The sequence below is a fragment of the Podarcis erhardii genome, assembly GCF_964252035.2.
Source record: "Podarcis erhardii genome assembly, chromosome: 1".
Classification (NCBI taxonomy): Eukaryota; Metazoa; Chordata; class Lepidosauria; order Squamata; family Lacertidae; genus Podarcis; species Podarcis erhardii.
The window spans coordinates 16,279,042-16,300,537 of NC_138497.1; the positions used below are offsets into that span (position 1 = coordinate 16,279,042).

A 21,496-nucleotide genomic window follows, 5' to 3' on the forward strand; every position below is an offset into this window, starting at 1 on the left:
CAGAAAGGAGAGGCGCCGCGGTGTGCGCATGCGCCCCCTCGGAGGCCCCGCCGCCGCCATGAAGCCCGCCCTGCGGCTGCCGCAGTCAATAGGAGAGGGCGGAGGTTAGCAACTGCGCTTGCGCCGCTCCGAGGGCGGGGCTGACACGGTCGCGCCCCCGGGTTGAGGGAACTTGACGCTCTGGGGTTGCCAGGGTGACGGGGATACAACATGGCGCGCTGACAAGTTCTCGGCGCGGGGAGCGGAGGGCGGGGGGCCCTGGCGCTTCAGAGAGGACCCTCGCCGCCCCACACCCCCCTCCCCACCGGAGGGCACGCGCGGGGAAAGCGAGCGGAGGATGAACAGTAAGGGGGCGGCCTCGCTGGGGGCGGCGGCAGCAGCGAGTCTCCCTGATGGGAATTGGGGGGGGGGAGGGAGAGGAGCCGCTGCAGCTCGGCTTTCAAGGCGGATCGCGGGGGAGGAGGGGTTAATGGAATATAGATCTATGTGTACGTGTGTATGTGTGTACACGTGTGTAACGTAAATGATCTTCAACATCGCGTCGGAGAAGTTTGTTCCAGGTCCTGGAAGGATGCGACCGGTGGCTGCCGAGGCCGGCGTATATCTTCTGGCAGCCGGCTAGCTAAACAGAGATGCTAAATTCTTATAGCGAGAGGTGTCTGATTCGATATCCCGCTTAGTGGGGGATGGGGTGGGGAGGGGATGAGAGCTGTGTGCAAAGAAAAAGGGGGGTGGGGAGGGGAAGCCAGTCGGGAAGGGGAAGAGGTGTTTGTAACAGTGTGGTATAGTGGTTTCTGCGTGTGCTGTACTGCAGAGCAGTGTTTCCCAACCTTGTGCCTCCAGCTGTTTTTGAACTACAACTCCCATCATCCCTGACTAGCAAGACCAGTGGCAAGGGATGATGGGAATTGTAGTCCAAAAACAGCTGGAGGCACAAGGTTGGGAAGCACTGCTGCAGAGGGAAGCGAGGGGCAGATGGGGCTCGCCAGTCCTAAACCTCCGCCTTGCATGATTTATTCAGGAGAAGACAAGGCTTAGGAGTAAAAACCCTACACAGATCCAGAAGGGAGTCACTAAGATGGTTGGATGGCGTCTTGTACGCCTCCATCCGGCAACTGCTGCAGCCACGCTGGTGCCCAACATATTGCTCTGCTTTCCTTTGGAACATATCAGCGAGGCCAAGCGGGGGGGGGGGGTGTCATCGACTAGGCAGCCCTGGAACTCCACAAACGCTGCCCAGGCTTGTACCCCAGGGAGGTCACTTTGGTGCTGTTAATGCAGTGGTTTGACTTCGCCCTCAGAGGCGCACTCAATTGTCTCTAGAGGCAGTAGAGTGCCAACAATAATAGCGGTTAGAGCAGAGTTTTCCAAATTTTTCATGTTGGTGACACACTTTTTAGACATGCATCATTTTGTGACGCAGTAATTCAGTTTTACTTAAGGTTACCAGATTTTTTTCAATGAATCCAGGGACACTTTTCAACTTCAATGGATTTTGTATGGGGACTGGTTTGTAAATCCAGGACTGTCCCCGGGAAACGAGGACATCTGGTAACCTTTTACTAGCAAACCGGAGGTTAAACTAACCCCTTTCTAGCTGCAGGAGGAGTGCGGGGAGTGTTCCTGCAACACGCTGGCACACTAATGTGTTGTGACACACAGTTTGGAAAACTCTGCGTTAGAGTGTCAACCACCTGGGAGATAAAAGAATTCAAATCCCCTCTGGGCCAGCCATGCAGTTCACTGAGTGACCTTGGGCTAGGTCAGACTTCCTCAACTTCAGCCCTCCAGATGTTTTGGCCTACAACTTGCATGATTTCCTGCTTGGCAGGGGGTTGAACTCGATGGCCCTTGTGGTCTCTTCCAACTCTATGATTCTATGATTGTAGTCTCAAAACATCTGGAGGGCAGAGGTTTAGGAAGCCTGGGCTAGGTACTGCCTCTCAAAGGACATCATTTTTCAGGCTTTGAACAGAGATTGTAGGTGGTGTTTCTTCTGCTTTGTTGTATGTATCCTATTCTAATTTCATGTTCAATAATTAGGACAGGCATCCCCAAACTCTGCCCTCCAGCTGTTTGGGGACTACAACTCCCATCATCCCTGACCACTGGTCCTGTTAGCTCGGGATGATGAGATTGTAGTCTGAAAACAGCTGGAGGGCAGAGTTTGGGGATGCCTGAATTAGGATGTGTGCTTCAATTCAGGTGTATATGAACACCTATCATATTTTCAGCCTGCTTTATACATCTGGAGTATTATATGACATGATCTACAAAAGCTCATGCCATGATAAATGTTTCAGATTGCAGTCCAGCCTTAAAACTCTTCCTAGCCCCTGATCTGATAATGTTTACTCAAAACACAATTTAATGGGTTTTCCTTTCATGTATGTATCAAGCACAAGCCTTCCTTCAGGAGTGGGAAACCTTTGACCCTCCAGATGGCGTTGAATTCCAACTCCAGTTATCCCCAGCCAACATAGCCATGTGTGGGGAACTTTCGTCCCGCCAGAGGTTGCTGAACCACGACCCATCATCCCTGGACATCACCCATGGGCTGATGCAAGTTGTAGTTCAGCAATATCTGCTGGGTCAAAGGTTCCCCACACCGGTTGCAGACCATCATTATTTGGAGGGCTACAGTTTTCCCTCCCTGCCTTTTGTTGCTATATAGAGTTGTCAAGTAAACATACCTAAGGTGGTAACAGCAATGGTTTGATTTATTATCAAGCAGTGATATATATTGTAAAAAGAGATCTTTGGTGGGGTGGGGTACCCAACCAATTCTTACCATGACTGGTATGTACTTCACTCTTTGTAGTCTGTGTTCTACTGTTTGAACTGGGGATAGGCCCAGATTCCAGGTGCTTTGCCATTATTAGATATGTGGCTCTGATAGTCACACTTCATTTAAAAGAAGGGTAGGTGAGGATAGACAAGCTGCGTCCTTCCAGATGTCAATGCATTCTAGCTCCCATCAGCCCCAACTAGCATGGCCAGTAGTTAAGGATGATGAGTTTTTTACTCAAGAATATGTGGAAGACCCCATACCTGTTTAGATGCTAGAGCACAATTCATTGTCTACATGTTCAGACTCCATAATCTTCAACGAATCTAAAGTTTTAAAAGTGGGGTTATTTGCTTTAACCAGTTGTTTTAAACACATGTTTCCAAAGCTATCAATGGTGTACAGTTATGAGCCAATGCACTTCTTGAGTTGCAGATACCTGCATCTGCTTTTCCAACTGCAGAGCAATTTGAGCACCCCACATCCCTCCCTGAAAGAACTACTTTTTCTTTACAGCTAGCTGCAGTCTGAATAAGTTAATTGTCATGGGAAGTTAGCCAGTAGAGGCTTTTAGAAGCAGTTGTAGAGGTGATATGTATGGGAGACGACTAAACCAAATTAGAGAGGACAGAAGACAATTAGAAGACAATTAGAAAGAAAGTTAGAATTGACTCAGTCTGCAGATACTTAACACCAAAGAAGGTTAAAGAATGGTTAAGAGAGTTATCAATATGCTAGCAAGAGGGATGCTGTCTATATTGGGGGCCAAAAGCCATATCCATGGGCAGCTATCCCTGTGTGAGTGGCAATGTCACACAATGAGTAAAACGCTCTGAATTACATAGCAGAGCATTAGGAGATTATAGATGTAGCTACAGCTGTGATCCCAGCTTACATGTGCTACATTTCACTAAAGGATTCCAACAATATACCTCTGGGTATAGGACAGTATAGAAATTTAATAAATAATAATAAAAATGATTATTTGATTCTAAGAATCAAAACAGTCCAACTTAAAGGCTAGATAGGCATGAATTTAAACGCCATAGTGGTCAAGCTTTAAAATGCCTGTTGCTCATTTCTGATACTCTTACACAGCAAACTCAAATCACTGAAAACTAAATTGACACTAATTTGATTAACATTTTATCTCATAAATGACCATGGGAGTAAAATTACTATTTCACACTTTGCTGAAGAAGCATCTGATAGGCAGTTAAGCAAAGAAAAGCTTCGAGTTATTACAGCAAATGCAATCTTAAGCAAGGTGGAGCTCCTTACACAGCTGTCCATAAATAAGAGCTGTATTTCCATAATCCTTATACAATGTAGAGGGATGCAAGCCTTAGTTTTTGATAGATACAGTGATGATAGGAGAGTTGGTTGAATAAATAAGTAAGCTATAACCGTAAACATGTCCAATGAAGCTGAATTTAAAGCAGTATTGAGGATATTAAGCTTGCTATCGATACTAAAACCTAGTTTTCTTTTAAAATTTTGACCTTTTTAGAATATAAAACGATTGGTAAGATTGGCGAGGGAACATTTTCTGATGTTCTGAAGGTACAAAATTTCAAAGATGGACAATATTATGCATGTAAACAAATGAAACAGCATTTTGAAAGGTAGGTGCAGCTGCTTTTTGAATTTTCTTTTTACTTAAATGTTGAAATACTGAAATCAAGATTGTCGAAGTTTGATTTAAAAATTGATTCTGAATATTTATAAATGTTATACAGAAAAAGAGTGCCTTCAAAGAGGACAACTAACCTTACAACCACTGCATTTCTCAATAATGGACTTGGCTGACATATCCAAATTTCTCTCTCTTTTGTCCCGAGCGTTAAACAGAGTACGTAGCCCTTCTCCAGATCCCACAACCATCAGAGGTGTAGGAACTGGTGACCAGAGATAGAGGCTTCTCTGTGATCTCTTACAGAAGTCGTTTACATGCTGTCTTATAAGCCACTTTCATAACCTGGGGGAATGCCATATGAGATGCCTCTGCTATTAATGTAATACATAAATAAAATAAATAACACTCTTCTGCTACCGGAAAAGAAAATCATGAAATACTCTACCGTATTTTTTGCACCATAACACTCACTTTTTTCCTCCTAGAAAGTAAGGTGAAATGTCTGTGCGTGTTATGGAGCGAATGCCTACGGATGGCGGGGGGATCTGCTGAAGTCGTAAGCAGAGGATCCATGGTTCCCATTCCTTCCCTCCTCTGTGGCTCGCTTTGAAACAGCAAAGCGGGAGAAGAGCCGCTGAGTGGGATTTTTGCATTGGGCTACCTCAAACTCACTGTCAGATCACATGTCTGTGGCCATAGCATGAACCACAAAAATCATACATCCACTGTTTCGTTTAGAAATTTTTTTTCTTGTTTTCCTCCTCTAAAAACTATGTGCGTGTTATGGTCGGGTGCGTGTTATAGAGCGAAAAATACGGTAATTCACTCATCCAAGCATGTGTCTCACCCATCTCTTGAGATTATGTTGTGGCCCAATCCACAGACTGGACAGAGCAACAATAAAGGGGGCGGGGAATGAAGTGTTTCCTCTTCTGTGATTTTAACAAACAAACAAAAGGGACCTTAACACGGTAGCCTAATCTTTTCCCTTTTTTATATAACTGAAGTATTGACCACGTGAACAGTATGAGAGAGATACAAGCACTAAGGCGACTGAATCCACATCCAAATATCCTCATGTTGCATGAAGTGATATTGTAAGTGCTGCATGCTTTCTTTCACCTTCCCTTTCTATGCCCTGAGTATTCTTCCCTAAGATGATGCGGAGGTGGCGAATCACAATTTCATTTGCCAGACCAGTTTTAATCTGGTTACAGTTGTTTGAGGCAACAGTTCCTCTATTTTCCTGTGGCATAATGAATGAGATTCTGCCTTTTCCTACACCCCTGCTCCCAGGAGGGGCAGCAAATCCCCTTGCATTGGGAAGTGAGCCTACTGGGGCTGCCAATCACTTGCACTTGAATGGCTGAGTAATATATCTAAGTAAGGCCATTGAGCCAGTGGTAGCATGAACACCGAGACTCTACATGTACAAGTTTTAAGGAACAACTTGCTTTTATTCCATCTTTATCTATGTTCTCTGGTAGTGTAGATGATGGCAGCACGAACAGTACAAGAAAAGTACAATGAAGGACTCAAGTAATGACACTATTAAGGAGAATTACATGCACAGGCAACTCCCAATTTACATGCATTGAAGGCAAGTGTGACTATGCGCACACGCATTGCCATGAACCTGGAAGTGGCACGAAAAGGGGCAAAAACAGCCCTAAAAGAGAGCAAAAAACAGCAGAAATTGCATGAAAACAGTGTCCAGCAATCCCACAAGCCTTTGCGGGTGCAATCCCAGGAGCCTTTGCCCCGAACGTTGAGGCCTGTCGAGAGTTGGAGCTTGAGCAAGAAGTTTGGAGGGTGCTTGCAGGCTTTATCAGTGGTGTTCCCAATATACGTGATTTCACTTAAACATGTGGTGCCTCAGAATGTAACCCCTGTGTAACTGGGGAGTTGCCCATATTGTAAGGAGGGCCATCTTATGCCACCTGCCCAATAAAAGACTACAGGTGGTCAGTGGATGATAACAAAAACGTTTTTCAGACTGTTGTATTCTACTGACGTAGAGTGACTTTTGTCTCCACATAAGTTCAGAACTTTTGCTAGAGTTCTAGCCTTTTTACATATGAGAACACCTCCCATCCACCAAAGGATTTCATAAGTAGTTTTATCCTTTCTTCCATGTAGTTAAATAAGATCACTCTTTTTCCCCCTTCAGTGACAAGAAAGCCGGTGCTGTGGCATTGATATGTGAACTCATGGACATGAACATTTATGAACTGATCAAAGGTATGTAGATCATGGCAATGAGAAAGTCCTTTGCAGAGATTATCTTTATTTATTTATGCAAAAACCCAACTATTTGTACAGTATGACTGACCAAAAGAATAATGTAAGGCAGGTGGAGAACCTGTGACAGACTAAATATTGTTGAACTCCAACTCCCATCAATCTCAGCCAGCATAACCATTGTCAGGGTGTTTTTCTCTAGCAACATCTTGAGGACCAGTTGTCAGGGAGTTGTTGTCCAACAACATCTGGAGGACCACAAGATTTCTCTAGTTGGCCAGTCCTGTTGCCCAGGCTGAAGTCATTCTGTTTGTGCAATTCAGCCGTATACCGCCCATAGTCTTCTTCCCAGTAGGTGAAGGCAGAGAGAGATTTTGAAATGTGGAGATGACATTTCCATATAATTACAGATACCAAAGGGAAACACCTGCCTGACAGTGCTGGAAAGGAGGAAACAGGTGCAGGTGGGAAGACTGTGTAGAAAGGGAACAGCAGCTAATAATTGTGTCATCTCTGCTCTGTAATTAAGAGTCCTTCTATAACAGCTCACACATCACAAATATATATATTTACAATTCAAAACAACTGATTGGCTGAGATTAGAAAGCCACGATCACATTTCACTGCTGTTGAGAGATTAATTCTCCTATCTTTTCTTGCCATTCCTTTGTCATTCTTGGCCATGTGCAAGTGTGTGAGAACAGGAGTTTGCACTCACCTGCTTTCTTGCACACCTCAAAAATTATTACTGATGGCTGGGGGCAGGGGCGAACGAAGGCTAACCAACAACCGGGGCAGGGGAAACCGCCGGCTGCACACGCGTTGCACCGCTACGTACGATACATGTGCGGTGTCGCTACATAGGGTGCATGTGCGGCGTCGCTACGTACAGCGCATGCGTGTGACACTGCGCACGCGTTGTACGTAGTGGTTTGCCGGTGGCGGTGCCCGAACGCTGTACGGACGGTGGCGGGATCCTCTGCTCGCAGCTGCAGCCGTGAATCCTCCACATGCAGCTGCTGCTGCACGATGGCTGCTTGTGCCACCGCACCCAGGGGCAGCGGGGAGAGCACCCCGCGGGGTGCCTTCTTGTCACCCCCACACACATGGCACCCGGGGTGAACCACCACCCCCTTATGACACCACTGGCTGAGGGTCCCTCCAGAGCAAGAGTAGATAGCAGTTGCTGATTTTCCTTTCCAGCAGCAATCCTTTTCACCACAAGTGAAATCACTTTCAGGTCTGAAGACTGTTTGGATCTTGGCCTGTGGTTGTTGTCCCCCCCCCCCCCCCGCCCCAATAAAATATAGCTGAGCATTGGAGGGAATGGCATAGTGTATGTTTCAAATGCTGGTTGTATATTGATGAAAAATGAAAGGCTGGACAAGTCTGGTACCATGAGCCACAAGTAACTTTAATGCAATGAATCTCAAAAGTTCCAGCTCCACCATCTTCCTTTTCTAGGCTAACTCTATGTTTATCTAAAGAGTCTTAGGAACTCAGAACTTAGAGAATTCAAGATAAGTATTCACGGTTGTCTTAGCTAGTATTGAATGTGGCCGCACATACAAATGCAAAAAATTGCAGAATGACAGAATAAAGAAGCTCTCTAAACTAAAAAGAACGCTTCTCTATGCAAGCCACTTTCTAAGGGTGGTAGTCAAGTTTCTTTAGTTCAGTGCCTTTATAATAATTTTGTCCTTGACGTGCTACAGGGAAAGGCTTTCATTGATTGTGTTGATTTTTATATTTATAAGGACTCATTGTGTGGCAGCCAATGTCCTCCTGCTTGTGGAAGGGCTTTTGATCTAGCAGAGGCCCCTCCCAACAGAAGGAGGGAGATAATTTTCACTAGTTTCCCCTCCCTCCTCCAACCTTAATTTTTTTCTCCAGAAGAGAGAATCTGCAAAAATAGACTTTTCCCCTTGCCTCTGTTTAATCAACCCATTGGTCCTTCAGGGTATTTGGTATATGTATCATACATAAAGAAAATGTGGCTTGCTTTCTTTAGTTGCTGTTCCATTTCCTTCAGCAATGAATCTTCTGAGGGACAGTTCACTCATACATGTTCAACAGCTAGTGACTGCAACACCTAGTGGTGACTCACTTGTCTGAGTGGGCCTTCATAGATGGATGCTCTCATTGCTCCTTAGGTCACCTCAGATGCGATTCTTTCCAGGAGAGTCAGCTCATACAAGTACAAGCTGATGTGAATCCATATTCTGTTTGTAGATGCAGATAATGTATGCATATGCATGTATGAGTTGGCACTTAGCATGGCAAGGTGGTGGGTGAGGTCTTTTCCATTTGATAATCCTTTCGAAAGGAGTGACATAGATGATGGGGGTTCAATTTTAAATCATTATTTGATCTTAAATGTGAACAAACTGCAGAATATGAGGCTCCACAGTTGCTGGGGTTTTAGTGTCATTTCTTCGGGTGAGATTGTAAGGACTGGAATAATCTACTGCATTCACTCATTAAATTAGCTAAGGAAAAATAATAAATTGATAGTACAATACACAGAAGCAACAACTAGAATGGAAATAGTTTTTGGCGATAGTTGCATAGCAATAACTGAGAGTTAGAAAGCAGATTGATTCTGTCATCTAGAATGCATTAAAATAAGCAATTAAGGCTTATGAAAATTTGACTGAGTTTCCATGATGAATATTCTGAAAATGTCTGTGAAAAGAGACACAATATTATGACAGGAGATCTATGGGACAATATATATAAAATCCAGGTGTCTAGCTGTTCAGCTTCTTTATGAGCGTATGGCTCATTTGATGGCTAAGTATAATGGTATTTTGTATTTAAATAGTTGAGAGTGAAGTGTCTTAGGAGTCAGTTACTACATTGTAGGTTGAATCCAAGCTAAATTAGTCATACTTTTAATCCCACTGATTACAGTGAGACTAAAGAATGACTATCTTAATCCGGATCCAAGTATGACCAATGTTACCTTCCCCCCCCCCTCCCAAATTGAATACAGTGGTACCTCTGGTTACGTACTTAATAAGTTCTGGAGGTCCGTTCTTAACCTGAAACTGTTCTTAACCTGAAGCACCACTTTAGCTAATGGGGCCTCCCGCTGCCGCCGCGCCGCCGCTGCGTGATTTCTTTTCTCATCCTGAAGCAAAGTTCTTAACCCGAGGTACTATTTCTGGGTTAGTGGAGTCTGTAACCTGAAGCGTCTGTAACCTGAAGCGTCTGTAACCCGAAGTAGCACTGTACATTGGTCAGTCAGGAGCATTCATTCACGCTTATCATCCCAAACAGCTGTAGCTTATTCAAGCAATAACTTGAGAAGTAAAGTTCATGCTGAAAATGCAGTGAGTAAATTAGTCATGGTTGCTTCAAGTATGCCAGTGCTACCTGAAATGAAGCAATGTAGCAGTTTGAGCAGGAAGATAAAAAAATACGCATACTTGTGATACTTTGGGGCCTTGACAAAGCTTTTTCTTATCATGCATTACATCCTACTGCCAGCATCAAAACACCCTTGGTGTCCTGTTATATCTAGCCTCTGTAATACTGAAAGCAGTCTTTGGAGGAGCCAGTCTGTGTGCCATATCAGGGCAGGTGTGGTTATGTGATGAGGCTCCTACTGCCTATTGTGTAGGAAAGGAACCTGTGGCCTTCTAGCTGTTCAGCTCCCATCATCCATGACCACTGGCCATGCTGGCTAGGATCAATGGGATCTGGGAAGCCAACAACTTCTGAGGGGCCACAGTTTCACCATCTTGGAGTAGGGCATTCTGCTCCACATTTCCCAAAGTTCAGATGCGTTGGTTAGATTGATATATCTCCTGTCAGGTTTACTATGCACCAACCGTATCATGTGGCTGAGCTCACCATATAAGGGGCTATTCGCTAGTAAGTTCCCTCTAGGCATGGAAGTTTGCTCTTCCATTCATGGAAGGCAAGTAAACATCCAAGGCATGCACTTTACACTGTTCAGAATGGGCCTAGGTATTCTCAACAGTGGCTGCCCTTTCAGCAGAGATTGGAAAGCCAGTTTAGGAATCAACACTTCCTCCTCGCCCACATTTATGGGGAGCAAACCTTCATATCATGTTGACCACTATTAAGAGAAGAGTCAGCGTTGACTCTGTCTGCAGTTATCCAGAACTCTGGCATGTGTTAACTGTGGTTAGGTGAGTGCCTGTGTTTCTTTTAACAGTGGTTAAGGCTGAGCAGGAGAATTTGCTCTAGGGAGGGGGATAGATGACTGCTGAACTCTTAATGGTAGCCTCGTTAAATGAATGAATGAATGAATGAATGCATTTTAATAAAAATTATATGCTACTTGATTGTAAACAAAAACCCTCAAAGTGGTTTACAAAGAGTATACAGTTAAAAACAACTATTTAAAACATTTTTAAAAAATCAACAGTATATTAGAAACAGATTAAACCAGCCCAGTGTGTTCTTCCTCACTACTATGGAAAATATAAAAAGAAAACAAACACTCTACCATGGTTCATAGGCAAACCATCTCACATCTGTATTTAAAATTCACTTAACTGGCAGAAGTGACTGCAAGCTCTCCATCATAATGTGAACTTTGTATAAAACTGTACCACGTTAATTTGACCGTTTCCTCTAGGGAGGAAAAAACCGTTGCCTGAAGGAAAAATAATGAATTATATGTACCAGTTATGCAAGTCTCTTGATCACATGCACAGGTAAGGCAGCCATTTGTATTTATTTTTGCAAATGTAGTATTTGGCAATATCATTGAGCCGGGATCTGGAGAGTTCAGTGAATACCCCAAAGGTACTGCTGTGAGGGTCAAAGTACATAGGATATTAGTCGTGGGGCTGCTTTTATTTTGGAGAAAAAGCAGCCTTGGGGCCCCTATCCAGAATGTGCATTTATTCTGACTTCACACTGATGAAAATTGCTCATCTGCTTGCCTCCAAAAAGTAGACTACAGGTGGCAAAATGCAGCATTTTCTGGGGCTAATAACAGCCATAAGAGAATGATTTTCAGTAGGGGGGGGGTGGTATAGGGCTCCAGTGTGGATTGGGAGCCCATTCTAGTTTTCTCCCCCCAAAAAGGAATCAATTTAATCCCACTAGCTTGATATTTTATATATATATATATATATATATATATATGCAGGTTTTGGTGTCCTCGGGTGTCTTCCCGTGTAAAAGTTGGGGTGTCTAGGCGACGTTTCGACGAGGTCTCACTCGTCATCTTCAGGCTGGTGCTTTCGGCTTCTTGTTACTGGAACAGAGCAGGATCTCAGTGTTTGAGTTCCTATAAATACTGTAGAGGGGGTGTGGTGTATAGCCTCCAATGTTCTGGGCAGAGAGGAAGTTCCCAGGCTAGTGTGCCTTTTCTTCTTTTGTTCCTTAATTACTTGAGAGATATCTTGAGTGATTTCTTGAGTGATATCCTGAGTACCACTTAGGTGGGTCATTAGGTGTGGATTAGTTGTTAAAGTCTTTGTGTCTTGACCTCTTGAACTTTGTGAAGAGTTTTCCTGAGAAGATGGCTGTACTGTACTTAGTTGTGCTCTGGCTTGGCTTCGTGTATAGGGGCGAGCTGTGGTTTTGTGGCTTGTGTCAGCCAGATCTGTGTAGGGATTGCAGGGGGGTGCAGCATCCGGAGGTGCCACCATGGATTGGCTACTGGATGGTGTCTGTAATTCATCTGTAATTCAAAAACCAAGACACAGAAGAAAACAATGGCATGGCCCTCCTCCCTTATATCAAGGGCACTACAGATAAAATTAGCAAAATCCTCCATAAACACAATATCAAAACAGCCTTTTGCACCAACCAAAAAATAGCCAATATCCTCAGAAACCCCAAGGATAAAATCCAGTTGGAAAACCAAGGGATCTATGAAATACCCTGCAAAGTCTGCCCAGCCACGTACATTGGACAAACAAACAGACGAATAAATGCACGTATCGCAGAACACAAGAATGCCGTCAAAAAAGAAGAAAAAACTTCCTCTCTTTTCCAACACATGAAAGAAACAGGACACGAAATTAATTTTGCAGATTCCAAATTGCTCTTTAACACGGAACATCACCACAAGAGAATAATCATGGAAGCCATCGAGATAGAGAAACACCCTCACAACATGAACAAGCGTGACGACACATCCCGCTTGCCAGACATCTGGAAATTAGCCCTCCCCACAAAAACTGACACCAGATCCAGAGGCACACAGAACGCCAACACCAATCAACCACACCAGACCCAAACCCAGACCCTCTCCACAGATGAATTACAGACACCATCCAGTAGCCAATCCATGGTGGCACCTCCGGATGCTGCACCCCCCTGCAATCCCTACACAGATCTGGCTGACACAAGCCACAAAACCACAGCTCGCCCCTATACACGAAGCCAAGCCAGAGCACAACTAAGTACAGTACAGCCATCTTCTCAGGAAAACTCTTCACAAAGTTCAAGAGGTCAAGACACAAAGACTTTAACAACTAATCCACACCTAATGACCCACCTAAGTGGTACTCAGGATATCACTCAAGAAATCACTCAAGATATCTCTCAAGTAATTAAGGAACAAAAGAAGAAAAGGCACACTAGCCTGGGAACTTCCTCTCTGCCCAGAACATTGGAGGCTATACACCACACCCCCTCTACAGTATTTATAGGAACTCAAACACTGAGATCCTGCTCTGTTCCAGTAACAAGAAGCCGAAAGCACCAGCCTGAAGATGACGAGTGAGACCTCGTCGAAACGTCGCCTAGACACCCCAACTTTTACACGGGAAGACACCCGAGGACACCAAAACCTGCATATATATATATATATATATATATATCTGTCCTTCCTTCCATAGGAGCCCAGGTAGCTTACAATCTTCATAAAATCACATTAAAACAACCTTAAATCACAGTTTAAAAACACTATGCACAGAAAAAACCAGTAAGCCACTAGCAGCAGGCTCTGCATGTAACATCCATGCAGTTTGGCCTTGATGGCTCTATTCCAGCTGCAGCCTCTCACGCTGCAAATTCTTCTCTGGAGCATCCCCCAATCTCCAGGACAGGGATGGTTTTCAGGAGTGTTCATGAGGTGGACTGGGAATGGGACAGTGGGGAGCAGGAAAACCCCAATGCACAGGGGACTTTCTGTACGCCATTCTTCGTATATAAATGCTTACTTGCCCTGAATAAATCTCTTGCAGGAATGGGTTATTTCACAGAGATGTAAAACCAGAAAACATATTAATAAAGGTAAGCAGTCTTTAGCGCATTGTTTCTCAAAATGTGTCCCACCCCCCTCCAGGTATGTGAAAGAGTTTCAAAGAGTACAAGGCAGAACTTATTATTATCTTACCATAAATAAAATAGTATTATTAAAAATACCCCCAATTTATTTTTGCTTGAGAAGGGGCACACCAGTAAGACTAAACTCAAAAGAGGTTTGTTGTAGGTTTGGGAAGCACAGCCATAGCACAAGCGATAAATATGTTGAAACTCTGTATTCATTATGCTAAGACTGCAATTTGGAAGTGCATTTGTACCTAAGAGAAAAGTGCATTGTTAGTTTTGGATGTGGAGCTACAGGTGCCCAGTTTAGCTAAGTGGCAGTATTGTCCCTAGCCTTTCCCAAACACTACTGAGGAAGTGTAGTAAGTAATCTTCTATAACCTGGTAAGTCTTATTGTGACCAAAGTTTCAAGCTTCCCCCCCCCCCCCGGTTAAATACACCCCATTACGGGGACGCGGGTGGCGCTGTGGGTTAAACCACAGAGCCTAGGACTTGCCGATCAGAAGGTCGGTGGTTTGAATCCCTGCGATGGGGTGAGCTCCCGTTGCTCGGTCCCTGCTCCTGCCAACCTAGCAGTTCGAAAGCACGTCAAAGTGCAAGTAGATAAATAGGTACCGCTCCGGCAGGAAGGTAAACGGCGTTTCCGTGCGCTGCTCTGGTTCGCCAGAAGCGGCTTAGTCATGCTGGCCACATGACCCGGAAGCTGTATGCCGGCTCCCTTGGCCAATAAAGCGAGATGAGCGCTGCAACCCCAGAGTCGGCCACAACTGGACCTAATGGTCAGGGGTCCCTTTACCTTTACACCCCATGACCATGTTAAGTGCTCCTGCAGTTACATTTTCTCGCCATTTCCAAAGACTATAATCACTCTGCCCAAAATAGCCATGGACCAGTGTTCATTGCAATGTAATAACCAGATTTAATTCTCAAATTAAGCACCTTTACACATGATTCATTTTCTATGAATGCCTTCTCATTTGAGATGCCACAACTATCTTAACTGCAGCAGGATCTTCTGAAGCTTGGGGATTTTGGTTCCTGCAGAAGTATACACTCCAAGCAGCCTTATACAGAGTACATCTCTACGCGCTGGTACAGGGCACCTGAATGTCTTCTCACAGATGGGTACTACAGTTATAAAATGGACATGTGGAGTGCTGGCTGTGTGTTCTATGAAATTGCAAGGTACATTATCTTAAAGGAATTGGTGGTTTGACTTGAGAGCAGGGCCGGCCCAACCATGAGGCGGACTGAGGCAGCCGCCTTGGGCAGTGGAACACCATGAGGTGGCACCCCTGTCTGCCCCGTCATTAGTAGAGAAGCAGTGGTGGCGGCTTCCTGCCACCGCTTCACGACTCAGGTAACAGAGGCATTGGCAATGGGGCAGCACCTTCCCATTTTGCCTCGGGCGGCAGAACGGGACACACTGCCCTTGACTTAAAGTGAAATTCACATAAAGGGTAGGATTGTGTAGATGGCATGAAGTGTCACGGAAACAATTTCTGTAAAAAGCTGGACAACAACAGGTAAAGCTCAGTGGGAAAGCACATGCTTTTGCATGGAGAAGGTTTTAGATTTAGTCTTTGGCCTTGCTAGTAAACATATACTTGAGTCTTCACTGGGGGGGGGGTTTGGCTTTGAGAGGGATGGCAGAACCCCCAGAACAGCACATGGGGAGGGAGAGAGGATTGTTCTGTCTGGCAAGCTGCATTGCTTGCACAGATGGAGTGTTTGCAATAGCACAATGCTGAATTCCACCTGTAATCTCCTCAATAGTTGGTGCAGGGGGCAAATACTACCAATTTAAGACTGCCACAATTTAAGACTGGACAGTTTTCCTCACAAGGAGAAAACCCTCAACCCTGGCAGTTTAATTTCCCACACTGCCCAACCAATTCCTCTTTTTTTGTTTGTAGTTTCCACCCACTCTTTCCTGGATCTAATGAACTGGACCAAATATCAAAAATCCATGATATTGTAGGTACTCCTCCCAAGAAGATTCTTAATAAGTTCAAGCAGTAAGTACATTTTGAATTCTGGGATTTAATAGTGCATTCTCTCTGTGATCAAACCTGTACAAATAAATGTCTTAATTTAGAGGAGAATGCTCATGCATCATGTCAAGCAAGCTGTTTGCTAGTCCGTAGCTAAAACAGTGTAGACTAACAATTCAGTGTAACCTGAGGCTACTTCATCGGTTGTGAGCTGAGGTCACAATCCAAATCATGGCATCTTGTGAATTGATTAGAGTGCTCACTGTCTACTTTTCCATTTGAAAACAAATTAGATCTCTGCTTCAGAGTGTTAAGTGGTACAGATATACCAGCTTCAGGCTCCAAGCGCAGAGCAGACAGCAGAGGGACATGCATTTATCCGTTTGCCTCCCCAGAGATCCCACTCTCCACCCCTATGCCACAAGTCACACATGCTTCTGCTCCAGCATTGTGGTATTTTAAACTGTGATCAAGGAGTACTATTCAAGCACGGGAAGATCCTGATAGCTGCTATTTACTTAATGGCCAAGATGTTGAGTCAGGGAGTCACCTCTGCCATGACCTCCCCAGGTGCCCTGAGGCCAGCTACTGTCTTCTCAACCTCATTCCTCTATAACATGGGAATAACATGGATCATTAATGTATGAGAAGTCCTTTGAACACTCAACAATGCTATGTATATGTTAAGTAGGCTATGGGTTGCAAAGCACCGCTGAAGACAGCCCGGTAGCCAGATCTCTGACCATAGGTGTTATACGCTGACAAAGTCTCACTACTGTCAGTAATTGTGCTGCAGCAACTCTGCACAAACTTCAGCTTCCAAATCAAGTGTGAGGGAAGCCCCACCTAGAGCGCACTGCAGCGATCCAGTCTTCAGGCAACCAATTTGTGAACTGCCGTCGCCAGGTTTTCCTGGTCCGGGAATGGCTGTATCAGTCACAGCAATTGCCGTTGGTAAAAAGCACTTCTAAGCTGCTGAGGCTTCCAGTGACAGAGCTGGAGCCAAAAGCACAAACAAACTGTGAACCTGCTGCTTCTGGGTAGGCAAATCTAAGGTCAGACAAAGAGCAAAATGTGTATTTAGGCTTCAAGATTTTCTACGCCAGCTTTATCTCTTTGGCATCCCTGCCCCATCCTCCCCAATAAGGCTGACATTAATAGCCTCCTGACAGGAATGTGTTTCCTTTCACTGGATTAATGCAGGTCACGAGTGATGAGCTTTGATTTTCCCATCAGAAAAGGGAAAGGAATCTCTCCATTTATGCCTAGCTTGTCAAACAAGAGTCTAACTCTTATGTATGCAATGATACAATATGATCCTGACGAGAGGATCTGTGCCCATGAAGCCCTACAGCACCCTTACTTCAGAGAATTAAGGTAAGTAAACTTTCAGTGCCTCTTGAATTGAGCAATAAATGTGGAGTTGCTGGTGTCTCCAGCTTCTTAATCCCAGACTTAAAATCAGTGAGTGAGGTCCACCATTGCAACAGTGCATGAACAGGACTTCCCTTCCTTTCACAACCTCATTAAACCTCCCAAACTGCTCCAGAGAGGCCCTTGGCTAACTACAGCAGACCACAGGGACAGGTGGGGGGTTGCGAGGAAGGGAAAGTCCCACTGGTGCAAACACGACTCCACACTGGATATCACCCAGAGGACTTAAATTACATCTATAGCATCCAAGCTTAAATCTTGACCTACTTCACTAGGTTTGGGTACTTAACAGCTGCATTATAAATTACTGTTTAGTACGGCTGAAAAACGGAAGTTGCTATGTTGGCTCGACTCTCTAGTTGTCACAAACGAATTTTGAGTTTCATAGGTGAGATTTTGTCTGGCTCTGTGCTGAACAGGTTGGCAGAGAAACAAGCTTTGACCATACGCAGAAGAATGAGATTAGCAGAAAACCCATTAGAAAGGGAGACTCTCAGCTTGCATCGTATTTCAAAGGAGGATCAAAGGCAGGTAATCTTTAAATCAATGAATAAGTAATAAACCTAATTAAGTAATGTCATTTTAAAATTGCCAACAGAACAACCCTGTGTCAAATGTGATGATATGATGAATAGTGTCCAATAGGCAAAACGTATTTTAGGATTTTTGTCTCAAAAGGATCCAAGGCTGTATGGATTTGTGATCTAAACAAACAATGTCCATCTAAGCAAGACAGGTAGCTTTAGAGAAGGCTTTGCATACATACTGCATACTAGCCTTGCAAATAAGCCCCCAAAAGCTACTAGCCTGCAAAAATATTTACTAGCTTGTTGGTGGCTGGGGAAAGAGGGCTCTGTCCCTCTTGCAGGAACCTGCTTCATTTCTATGGAATTGCAGAGAGGCTTCCCGGCAGCCTGTTTAGTTTCTAGTTTGGGAGTGGATGGGGGAAATGTTCTGTCCCTTCTCTACAAGCCTGTTCATCAACCTGCATGGAATTTCTTGTTGCCAGTCACTACCAGGCTAATGTCAGGGTGCTGAATATTATGATTTACAGCTTGGAGGAGCATACAGGATAGCATTTGGCGCTCAGAAAACTTTTAGTGACCTTATGAAGATGCACATGTAATTATGCTGGAACAGGTTATTTACACATCTTTTCTCGAGATGTTCCTGTGAGCATGACTGCTGTTGCATCCAGGCTTATTAAATCATCCCTGCAAATTGTACATTAGCAGGGAAAAGAGGGTCACTTATTCTAATAAAGCTTTTCCAGGATCTATTGGATCACTTGTGCAAGGGGAGGGGGCAGGATGAAATGTGCCCGATGAACAACAGATCTTACCTTTTGAAACCACTACACTAAGCTTCCCTCCCGCCATGGAATTCTGAAGGCACCAGGTTTAAGTTGCCAACACCTTATCAAATTATATGTCAGATCTAACCAATGTTTTGTCTTATTGAAAAGGTATTCCAATAGCTGTTCTAGGGAGTAGTTTTAGAAATTAGAAATTAATCTCATGCTACTAACAGAGCAAGTTTGATCAAGCCTTAGCTTGTGGCATAGTTGAAATTCTTGGTTCTCTTAAAATTAGAGCAGCAAAAAAACTATTTTCCTGGTAAGTATCCACCTTCCAATATGCTCCAGCTTTTCTTCAGTAGTGTTTGGATACCAGTATTGGTGTGGTTACCATTATCTACATTTGCTCCTACACTAATCCGAATACCTTTAAAGTACATCCATCTATGTGTTTCTTTCTGAAGGTGCGATCACAGAAAACAAGCAGCACTACTTGGGAAGAGCCATTTTGGTTGTAAGTCTGTATACATGCTTAGACCATCACAGCAGCAATGTCAACCAGACCAACACAGGTCATCAAACACTTAACATTTAGCCTACACAAAACATACTGATTTTTTAAAAAATTGAACTTTTATTTTTATTTTAAAAGAACTTTCTTAGGAGAGCCCAGGAGAATCCACTGGGACGTCGTGGATTTCCCTATACAGTGGAGTTGCCCAAACTGGCTGTTCCTGAAGTAACCAACTTGACTTCTTACCCTAATCCTCCATTTCAGTCAGTTTTTCCTCTCCCAGCAACCAACGGGCAAGTCCAAGTGTTGCAGCCCATAACATATTTTGGGACACACTGCAAGGTAATTCTGCCTTGCTTCTCAGATTGTACAATTTTAGACAAGTCATTAACAGCCCATTTTAACTTGTGTTGTCTCACCAACAGTCTGAAAGGCAGAAGGAATTTAAATCTCCTGTGAAACACTACCACTTGCCTGCTCTGGGAAGAAGAGGTGGTTACTGATGGACTAAGAATCCCTTGTGCTCGCCAATACTTTTGAAAGGTACACTAACAGCAATAGTGCCTTATCTTCTCAAATGCTGCAGCAAGATGCTACAATATTATTATTTTTGTGCTTAACTTTTTAAAAAAGGAAAAGGATCCTTTCTACGTGAGCACCGTTTTCATAACTCAGACTGCACTTCATTTTTTTTTTAAGCTCCCGATGTACAATTTTATTTCCTCTTAAGTGGGTCGTACATTTGTTCCAATTGTGCTGCTCTGGTAGGAATGGAATTGTTACTACTTTTATATTAAACACGATACAGTACTTCCTATTTAAGGTGTGTTGAAACTGAATTTGTGTATTTTTGTAAATGTGACTGTGGAGATATAGATTGAAGCAGCGGGGAAGGTGTTTGGTAGTTTCAAAACCCGAGTCTACTTAGTGTCTTCTGGAGTATGTTACATCTGATTTGAGTGCAATCTTGTGTAAAGATTTATTTTCCAAATTATGTAAATGGGCAGATTTTCTCTGCATGCGTCGTTCGTAAGATCAAGTTAGTCTTGCTGTTGCTCTCCCAACATATTCCTGTAGCACGGAAGCTTAAACAGCATGGGCATGCTTTATCAGTTAAAATACGGTTTGTCACATGCTCAATACAATTTCACTTCAAAGAACACATTGTGCATTTGTGCTAGAAGAGCCAATAATATCTGAAAGTATATTTTGTGGGGAAGGGGCCTTGTCTCTGCCAGGGACAAGATTCTTATGTTGCTTTCAGAATGACCGTTTGAATGAAAAATAAAAATGCCGTTTTATTAAAATACAGGGTTTTGAAATGTACTCTCAAGGTTTGTTATATTCTACCCTTTTGAAATGAAATCCACTTCTATAGCAACCTCTCTCTAACAAGGAAAGTAGTTTGTGTATTACTGGTACAACTAATTGTATAAATAAATTTATGACCGTCATCCAAAGCATCAGATTCCCCAAAATATAGAGGTGAACACCTATCCTAGAAGGGAAGTCAATGATACAATGGGTTGTTTTTTTTATCAGTAATGCTAGCGGATAGGTAGATAGTACAAAAATAAGTGAGACCTGACCTTACCTTAAATAATGAAAGTTGTACGGTAAATGGATTTTCCCTCCAGAAAAGCCACAGATGTATTCAAGGGAAGCATGAACCAGAACATACTGCTAAAAGGTTGCATTTCTTCCACGTACGAGGGCAACAACTCTTTAACAATATTGCAGTTTCATCCAAGTACCTATTGAATGGCAAAAGCTTCCAATCTTGCTACCAGCACAAGTGAAAAGTATCTTTAAGCATCTTCAAGCACAAGCATTTCTCAAGTGTATTGACTTCATTCAGATCCAGAAAGTTAAGTGCTAATTCATGGAGCAGGTTCCTATTTTTTTAAAAAAAATTACAGACATCCACTGTTGGGGGAAGTGCAGCAAAGGATCCTAAATACTGTGCTGATTAGTTTACATGCCAAATTCATGAAAGGCTATTAATCTCAGTACCTCCCACCCACACTGATTTTTGCATGGGATTGTAAACTGGTTCTGGGATTTATCCCATTCCACCCCACTTCTGAGGTGGACTTACCTGGCAGGTGCTTTTGGGAAGAGTAGAGGCAGCTCAGAAGACGTGCTGCTTCTAGGTACCCATTGGCAAGTAAGTTAAGAGTGCAGTGCAGACACATTCTCTACACGTCAGTTCTGGCATGCTTTCTTCCTGCATCATCAAGGTAATATAGCATAAGTAGCCTTCGGGGGGGGGGGTCACACCAGAACCCTTGAAAGGCACAAAAGGTAGCCAAGGACTGGATTGTT

General features: G+C 43.7%; 1 protein-coding gene across 5 annotated transcripts; it reads left to right on the plus strand.

The window, feature by feature from the left end:
- MOK (MOK protein kinase) lies at positions 1–19,988 on the plus strand. 5 transcript variants are annotated; one of them, XR_014157004.1, is made up of 12 exons: positions 1–104; positions 4,299–4,413; positions 5,432–5,521; positions 6,595–6,665; positions 11,278–11,356; positions 13,847–13,895; positions 14,939–15,117; positions 15,849–15,950; positions 17,130–17,303; positions 17,780–17,887; positions 19,310–19,513; positions 19,597–19,988. XR_014157004.1 is itself a non-coding variant. In XM_081863713.1 (12 exons), the coding sequence occupies exons 1-12, from the start codon at positions 29–31 to the stop codon at positions 19,672–19,674; spliced, it is 1,329 nt and encodes a 442-aa protein (XP_081719839.1). In that variant the 5' UTR covers positions 1–28; the 3' UTR covers positions 19,675–19,988. The 5 variants fall into 5 exon arrangements, 4 of the variants coding, with proteins under 4 accessions (XP_081719839.1, XP_081719842.1, XP_081719840.1 ...); XM_081863713.1 differs by having other exon boundaries at positions 17,780–17,891; XM_081863714.1 differs by lacking the exon at positions 1–104 and adding an exon at positions 165–344 and having other exon boundaries at positions 17,780–17,891.
- Positions 19,989–21,496: the final 1,508 nt, after the last annotated feature.

What these genes read in the sequence shown, in the direction of transcription:
- MOK (XM_081863713.1), top strand. Translation starts at nt 29, where the DNA reads ATGCGCCCCCTCGGAGGCCCCGCCGCCGCCATGAAGCCCGCCCTGCGG. An exon ending in ATGAAACAGCATTTTGAAAG is followed by an intron (nt 4,414 to 5,431) that starts GTAGGTGCAGCT and finishes ATATAACTGAAG; the next exon opens with TATTGACCACGTGAACAGTA. An exon ending in GTGTTCTATGAAATTGCAAG is followed by an intron (nt 15,118 to 15,848) that starts GTACATTATCTT and finishes TTTTGTTTGTAG; the next exon opens with TTTCCACCCACTCTTTCCTG.